Source organism: Lactuca serriola, chromosome 9, assembly GCF_051521515.1.
Source record: "Lactuca serriola cultivar US96UC23 chromosome 9, Lser_US96UC23_V15, whole genome shotgun sequence".
NCBI lineage: Eukaryota > Viridiplantae > Streptophyta > Magnoliopsida > Asterales > Asteraceae > Lactuca > Lactuca serriola.
The window spans coordinates 220,248,762-220,256,819 of NC_136416.1; the positions used below are offsets into that span (position 1 = coordinate 220,248,762).

The window sequence follows — 8,058 nt, forward strand, 5'->3', positions numbered from 1 at the left end:
TTGAAAAACTATTGAAATTTGTTTACCTTCTATACTATTTCTTTCTATCAGAAGGATAAGGACACAATGCATATATAGTATGTTCTTGGATCTGGGATAAAACTGAATGGGACTAACTTTATCCTTCATCTACAGGGGAACGTATTGTTCAAGTATAGGGGCTCGCTCGGGGATGCAAATCGATAAGTCCTTTGAAAGATAGGTTTTCCTAGAGATGCTTGAATTGGTGAAGTATTTGGCTACTCAGGTTAGTATATCGAAGGCTATTTGTTAATTTTAGCATATGGTTATACTAATAAACTTGATTTCATGGACCTGAAACATACTTTTAAAAAGAAATAAACTATTTCCTATGTAATATTTCAAATGAATACATGACCATTTTACCATTGCTTCCTATTTGTACAATCTAGGTATTTAACAGCAGACTAATGTTATGCAAGGATATTTAACAATAAGTGCACATGTTCAAAGTATAAATATATGCTTTAAAAATTATAATTATTTACTCCATAAGTAATATGAAACATTCCATTTATAAAGTAGTTATCTTCGATTCTATTATTCTGAGCAACAAAAGAAATTGAACTAAAAACTCAAACTGTCAGTAAAAACGTATTTACCTAAAATCACATAAAATAGCTTATTGATTAATTCACTAGGGCCGTGATTATCACGACCCAAATAAGTATATATATATATATATATATATATATATATATATATATATATATATATATATATATATATAGCAAAGTGAATGATTTTAAAATTTGTCGAAGCAATCATAAATTTGTCGTTCCTGTTTCACCTTTCACGATTATTGCATTATTAATATTTTTTTACTTTGACTTTTATTTTGGTGGTTTTGAGTTGACAATGGTTTTAATACGGTGTATTTAGAATGCCCCAAATATCATCCATGGTTAACAACGATTGCGAACTCTGTCTTTGCTTCTACTTCTTTTTCTACTTCGGGGGTGTTTGATTTAGCTTTTGAGAGGGCAAAAGTCTTTTTAGGAAAAGTTGCAAAAAGTTAGGTGTACCTAACTTTTGCAAAAAGTTAGGTGTACCTAACTTTTCCAAAAATTTCATTTTCCTTATATCAAAAAGTACCTTTTATAAGATCTTTATGTTTTTACCAAACATCTTTGGGCTTTTATCTTTTCCAAAGATAGCTACTAAACACACAACCCATAAACACTCTATTTTTTAAGTCAAACATTTACTACTAAAAACATACCCTAAATATGGGAAAATGTGTAAAAAGCCAGAAACATTTATGTGAGCATTGTAATTTGTGAATTTTAAATACAATTAATTATTTATTTAAATTATTCTAGCAACGTAACATCCCAATCAACGACCAACCACTACCTTTGCCGCCTACAACAACGGCCGACCACCGCTTAGAAAACATCGGCAGCCTACCGGCAACCACCTGTATTAACGTTGGTCCACGGTGTAGAAAAAACAGAAAGATAAAAGAGAGAGTTCGTGACTGTGAGGAAGAAATATCTATAGGAAGAAACAGATGGAGATAGAGACCGAGCAACACTGGTTCAGTGGCAACAATGCTCCGGTGGCGACAGTTCTCTAATGGCGCCGCTATTCCAATCGTCGGCTACTTATTGCCTACCAGATCGAGAGAAAGAAAGAAATACAGATCAAATGAGTTGGTTTGGTTAGGCCAGCGATGAGTGAAGGTAGTTATCCGGTGGTGGCGAAGGTCTAGTCTGATAGTGACGGTGGTCTTTGGTGGCCACAACATAGGGAACAACATAGAAAACTAAAAAAATCGAGATTAATGTGATGACAAGGCTTTAGGGTTTTGCGTTAAAAAAAGAGATGAGCTTGGATTGTATAATGGGCTAAAAGATTAGATATTTCTTTTCTTAATCATGTTTTAGAAGATTACGTTTTTTTAATTAAAAGTTAAAAAGTAATTACTATATTAGCTAATAAATACATTTGACTAATCATAATAAAAAAAGTAAAGTATTTAGGGGTGTTTATTTAGCCATAAAACAAACACCCCCTTCAACTTCTTATTGATTGATAATTATGTCCACTGCTACCGGCGATGGCAAGCAACCCTCCACCTCCTCCTCCTTAGACTCGTCACAACCATGCCGTCTTTTCAATTTTCCTGAGATTCTCTTAGCAACTGACAACTTCAACGAATCTTTAGTAATCGGGCACGGGGGGTTTGGAAAAGTTTACAAAGGAAACGTTATCAACGGAACAATCGTTGCCGTTGCCGCCGTTAAACGATTGGATTCCATGTCCGCTCAAGGTTCAACAGAGTTCTGGGCAGAAGTTGAGATGCTTTCAACCTTGCGTCACTGTCACCTTGTATCTTTGTTTGGTTACTGTAATCATGAAAAAGAGATGCTGCTGATCTATGAATATATGCCCAATGGAACACTCGAAGACCACCTCCATAAACTTGGTACCCATCTTTCATGGCTTCAACGACTCAAGATCTGCATAGGAGCTGCCCGTGGGTTAGACTACCTCCACACTGGTATGGGGGTTGACTTTGGTGTTATACATCGTGATGTCAAGACGTCAAATATCTTGTTGAGTGAAAACTGGGCAGCTAAAATTTCAGACTTTGGGTTGTCCAAAATTGGTCCAACGAATCAACGATCGACTTATGTGAACACACTTGTTAAAGGCACGTTTGGGTATCTCGATCCTGATTATTTCTTCAATGGAAGGCTCACAAGGAAATCTGACGTGTACGCATTTGGCGTGGTATTGTTGGAAGTGTTGTCTAGGAAGCGTGCAGTGGATGAAAGTCTTGATGAAGAGCAACATAATTTAGCAAGATGGGTTCAAGAATCTATCAAAGAAGGCAATTTGAAGCGTGTAATTGATTATGACATAAGGGGTGAAATATCCCCAAAATGTTTGAAGGGGTTTGTTAGAATTGCAGAGAGATGTTTGCATATCAATCCAAAGCAGCGTCCTACCATGGCTGAGGTTGTGGTAAGTCTAGATTTTGTATTGACCTTACAAGAGAAAACCAATAGCTCCTTGAAGGTTGCTAGTAGAACAATATTTGGAAGAATGCTACATATGTTTTTGTTTCCTTTCCCCTCCAATGGTATTTTAAGCTATACTAGTAATACTACTTACAAGCATTATATAGATTCTTTTAATAGCGACTATATATAATGATCTGTTTGTATTCAATTATTTCAGCCAATGATGATTCAAAGGTATTAAGTAATAGCAAGGACAACAATAGAAACCTCGGTGATACTATAGGGGCTTTCAACAAAGATTTCAGAATTCCTATTCCAAGTTTGAAAGTATTCAAGTTTGGTGATTTAGGAAAGGCTACAAGAAATTTTAGTCAAGATTTGCTGTTGGGTATGGGAGGTTTCGGAGAGGTGTTCTTAGGTTGGGTTGACAAGAACACATTGGCCCCATCAACAACAGAAGGTGTTGGAATTCCTGTTGCTGTTAAAAGGTACAGTCAAGGTCTTCCAGAATGGCAGGTAATAGATATACATACATAAGTGTGAATGAAACGATACTAATGATTTTTTTTTTTATGAATGTAACTTAAAAAATTTTGTGACATCAGAGCGTGGTGGCCATTTTAGGAAGGTTGGATCATCCAAATATTATTAATCTTTTGGGATACTGCGATGATAAGGAACACAAATGCTTGCTTGTTTACGAGTACATGCAGAACCGAAATCTTGGCCACTTCTTATTTGGAGGTATAATAATAATAATAATAAAATGCTTTCTTGACTCCTTCTCAAAAAAAAAAGCTATATATTTTTACTCAAAAGTTGAATTTGTAGATGTTTCCACACCACTTTCATGGAGAACATGAGTTATGATAATGATAGGAGTAGCCCGTGGACTTGCTTATATGCATTCCTCAAAAGATCAAGTCATACACCGTGATGTTAAAACCTCTAACATTTTGTTGGATCAGGTACTCACTCTTAAGCTACTTAAGATTTTAGGTTTTGTTTTATTTTAATTGTTATTTTTCCAGGATTTTAATGCCAAAATCGGGGATTTTGGGTTGGCAAGATTTGGTCCTGAAATCCGAAAAATAGATGCTTCTACACGCATTATTATGGGCACATTAGGTTATTTAGATCCAGCGTATCTAAGCAATGGTATGTAACATGTATTAGTATATTTATGGGTACTAATTAGTAATTACTACTATAGTATAAAGAGTAATGAAGTAGAGTTTAATGTTACAACAGGTCATTTGAGTGTGAAGAGTGATGTGTATAGTTTGGGAGTGGTGTTGTTGGAAACCCTAACAGGCCAACAAGCATGGGAAATGAAGCGACACATTCATGATTTTAGTTTGGTAAAATGGGCAACTCCATTCCTAACAGATAGAATGAAGCTAAACAAGATAATGGATGTGCGTCTTGGACAAAATTACCCCTTAGAAGCTGCTTTTGCATGTGCAGCATTAGCATTAAGATGTGTAGCTATGGATCGTAAAGACAGGCCTTCAAGTGAAGAAGTTTTTCAGAGCTTGGAACAAATTAATACTATATGGTGAGGACTCATAAATCATTGGCTAGCAAATTAATACATGACATGTGTTCTGTTCTGTGTTGTATGGAGGCATCGCTAAGTTTGTTTCTTCATAGCTACAAGATGCATTCAGCAGCTAATTTTAGGATCAAACTTATGCAAAGGTATTACAATGATGGGCTCAACATGAAGAATTAAAAAGGCCAGAGTCCAACCTTTCACAATCCTAAGGGCAATTTGGGAATTTCATATAGGGGTTACAAATAGCTTTTTCAAAGTTATATATTTGAATCACAACCAAAAAGAACAAGTGAAAGGGTACTTGAAGAACACACTTCAACTTCACTAAATATTGAGGTAATTAGATGAAACGTATTATGATGGGTTTTTTTTTAATAGATGAATTGAATGTCATTACCATATTTTATTTTGTAAACAATGGTGATCTTTTGTGAATATTTATAATCATGTTTGATTCAAGGTACAATGCCTTAATAAGAAAAAGATATATAAAATAAAATACATGGTTGTAATGAATAAGACTCATTACAACTTTTTTATACACAAAAGTACAAAAACACTGGCTAAAGTTTTCAAAATTTGGATTTTAAACTTGTGTTGTATATTCAAGTTTTCTTCTGAAATCACTCTTTGGTCAAAACATCCATGCACCGGAGTTCCATTTCCATGGACTAGAGTGTTGTTGGAATTCTTAGCATATCATTAATTCAACTCTTTTTCATGTTTGGAAATTTGTACTTACTATTTTGTTATATCACCATTTTAACAAATATACCATATATATTGGAACCAACTCTAAATTGTTATTTGCAAATTTGACACAAGAAAAATTCATAACCATTTTGTATCAGCTATATTCGAATCATTCATGTTTGATGCATGCATGATTACCTAAAGAGAGTTTGTTATACTAGTATGTTTTTTTGCACAATATCTAATACCATTTGTATACGTGGGAGTGGGGCACACAATGTTCACTCTGCTGATCCTTGAGATTCCTATTCCTTATTCTTTGCAGAAACATCCTTGTCACTTTTCTCTTTTGGTTCATCACCTTCAGCTTCTTCTTTAGCATGATGCTCTTTTTCTTTTACATTTGAATTTGAACCACCTTCCTCAGCCTGCTGCTTCTTCCCTTTTTCCAATTGATCACCGGATTTACCACCACCAATTTTCAAGCGTCCAAAAGTTTGACTCAAACTAGGTTCTTCACCAGCTGATAGAGAAGTTCTTTTAGAACCCTCTGATAGAGATTTCCTTCTTAGAAAAGTTTGACTCAATCCATGTTGATGTTGCGCCTTCTTTCTTTCTGAAAGAGGTTTTTTTGACTTGGTCTTTTCTGATTCCCCATCATCACCAGATTTGTTCTTACTATGATGATCAGACAAAACCGGCTGCTGCTGCTTTTCTGATTCCCCGGCAACCTGTTGCTTTGGTTTTTCCTTGAGCATGGCGGCTTCTTCAGCTAATTCATTGCGTTCAAAAAACTCACGCCAACAAGGCTCATTAAACTCCCGCCACAATTCCTCTTGTGCTGCAGAACCTTCCGTGGGCTGCATAATTATATTAAAACCTTCATTACTTTATACTATAAATTATAAATTAACAAACTCACCTCGTAGGTTACTGCCCGAATTAATTTGATGGCCTTGCTGACATTCTCTCGTGGACCAAATACATTGATCAATCTCTCCCGTTCTGAACCACCAGGAGGGGCACCAGCTTCAATCTGAACATTCATTCCATAATTAATTTTAATATATAATACCCATTAATAATTAATTATATGTCAAGATCAAGATGCGTGTAACAAACCTTTATCCATGCACCAGACTCCATTTCCATCCTCAAGATATTAGTGCCGAAGCTCCCAAGGACACCAATAACCTATATAGACACACAGCTTTAGACAAGTAATCAAACACCAAAATACCCTCCAGTTCAGGCTTTTGGGCAGCAGATTAAGAGTGCATGTGATGTGAATTGAAATTCAAGATTCCATTTCATTTTGTTGGAAACCTTCCAATTTTCATCCTTACAATGAATTCAATTCTTTTCTTTTAAAAACTGTTTGCTACTATCATTAAGCTTCATTCCTTCAATTTCCTGTCGAAGTGACTAGTAATAACTAATGATAACTTGATTCCATTCTTCCAAAACAAACATTCATTTTACAATTAATTAAAAAAAAAAAAAAAAAAGTGTAAGTTAATTATCACCTTGTTGACAGGAATGATGATGTGGTCCCCATAAATGGTTGGCGGCATCAGAATTACTGGATAAGCCAATGTACTATATGTCTACAAAGAATGAACCACATACAAATTAATTAATATGGGCAAGTGTAAGTATGCAACTATATATAAACCTAAAATTACAAAAAGTTAAGTTAAGTTAAGTGGTATATATCGATCATATATGAGACTAATATATTAATCTTCAAATTAATCTCCTTGGCAAGAGCTGATAACCATGCGTATATAAATTTGAAGTTGGAACAATTAATAGTTAAAATTAATTTACATATCGGAATCTGAATGGGACAAATTAAATATTGCAAACTTTTGTCCCACACACCAACCCAACAAACATACCCTCTGTACAGAATTGAAGCAGAAGACATACATGCATGCATGCATGAATTAATAATGCCATTGGATTCTAGCTGATTTTCATTATGGAAATTAATAATTCAATTAATTATGATCTCACCTTTAGTATGTTATCTAAGATGAGTCCTTCAGCAGAATTAACTTCTTCAACAGTACCCACCAAATCAATATATGAATGACTATGAAGATTGGATTCAGAATCAGCTAAGATCCCAATTGTGGCTTTTGAGGCTTTATGAACTTCACTCATCCCTTCAAAATCTTTCCCAATGAATTTGACTAGCTGAGAATTAACATATATAGAAAAATTAAGAGCAGGATACAAATTAATTATTTATGTTTATCAGCAAGAGAACAATTAAAACTTATTGAGTTGCATATATGTTATTAATTATTAATTGTGTGGCGTGGTGTCACATATTTACTTACTTCTTTATTACGAATGCGATACACTTTCCTATCAAGTTTCGCCCCTCCAGCAATTGCCTCAGCAAGATGCTGAGCTCTCCGTGCATCATCTTCTGATAATTGACACACAAAAAAAAAAAGCATTGATTACATTTGATCTTTGATCCAACAAATAAATGAAATAAATCTAGCTAGAGATTATTTTAAAGAAACGTACACATCATACAAAAAGGGTATTTTGGGGGAAAAGAGAGAAAAGATTTGCACCAAGGGAATTAAATTTGAAATTTATACATATATATATATATATATATATATATATATATATATATATATATATATATATATATATATATATATATATATATATATATATATATATATATAATCGAGAAAACAAACTAATGACAAAAATCCAAAGGAAAAGGAGAATCGGTGGTGATATTGAATAATCATACATACATATATTCAACTGCTTACCAAAAAT

The 8,058-nt window shown here is 34.1% G+C and overlaps 2 protein-coding genes across 2 annotated transcripts; one reads left to right on the forward strand and one right to left on the reverse strand.

Moving 5' to 3' along the window:
• The first annotated feature begins 2,046 nt into the window (after nucleotides 1-2,046).
• LOC145076585 (uncharacterized) lies at nucleotides 2,047-5,010 on the forward strand. Its single transcript, XM_079022407.1, has 7 exons — nucleotides 2,047-3,112; nucleotides 3,211-3,509; nucleotides 3,599-3,737; nucleotides 3,825-3,827; nucleotides 3,858-3,961; nucleotides 4,025-4,151; nucleotides 4,245-5,010. The coding sequence occupies exons 1-7, from the start codon at nucleotides 2,065-2,067 to the stop codon at nucleotides 4,553-4,555; spliced, it is 2,031 nt and encodes a 676-aa protein (XP_078878533.1). The 5' UTR covers nucleotides 2,047-2,064; the 3' UTR covers nucleotides 4,556-5,010.
• Nucleotides 5,011-5,374: 364 nt separating this feature from the next.
• Nucleotides 5,375-6,434, reverse strand: LOC145074500 (uncharacterized). Its single transcript, XM_079020864.1, has 3 exons — nucleotides 6,367-6,434; nucleotides 6,167-6,280; nucleotides 5,375-6,104 (listed from the first exon to the last, which is right to left on the reverse strand). The coding sequence occupies exons 1-3, from the start codon at nucleotides 6,394-6,396 to the stop codon at nucleotides 5,550-5,552; spliced, it is 699 nt and encodes a 232-aa protein (XP_078876990.1). The 5' UTR covers nucleotides 6,397-6,434; the 3' UTR covers nucleotides 5,375-5,549.
• Nucleotides 6,435-8,058: the final 1,624 nt, after the last annotated feature.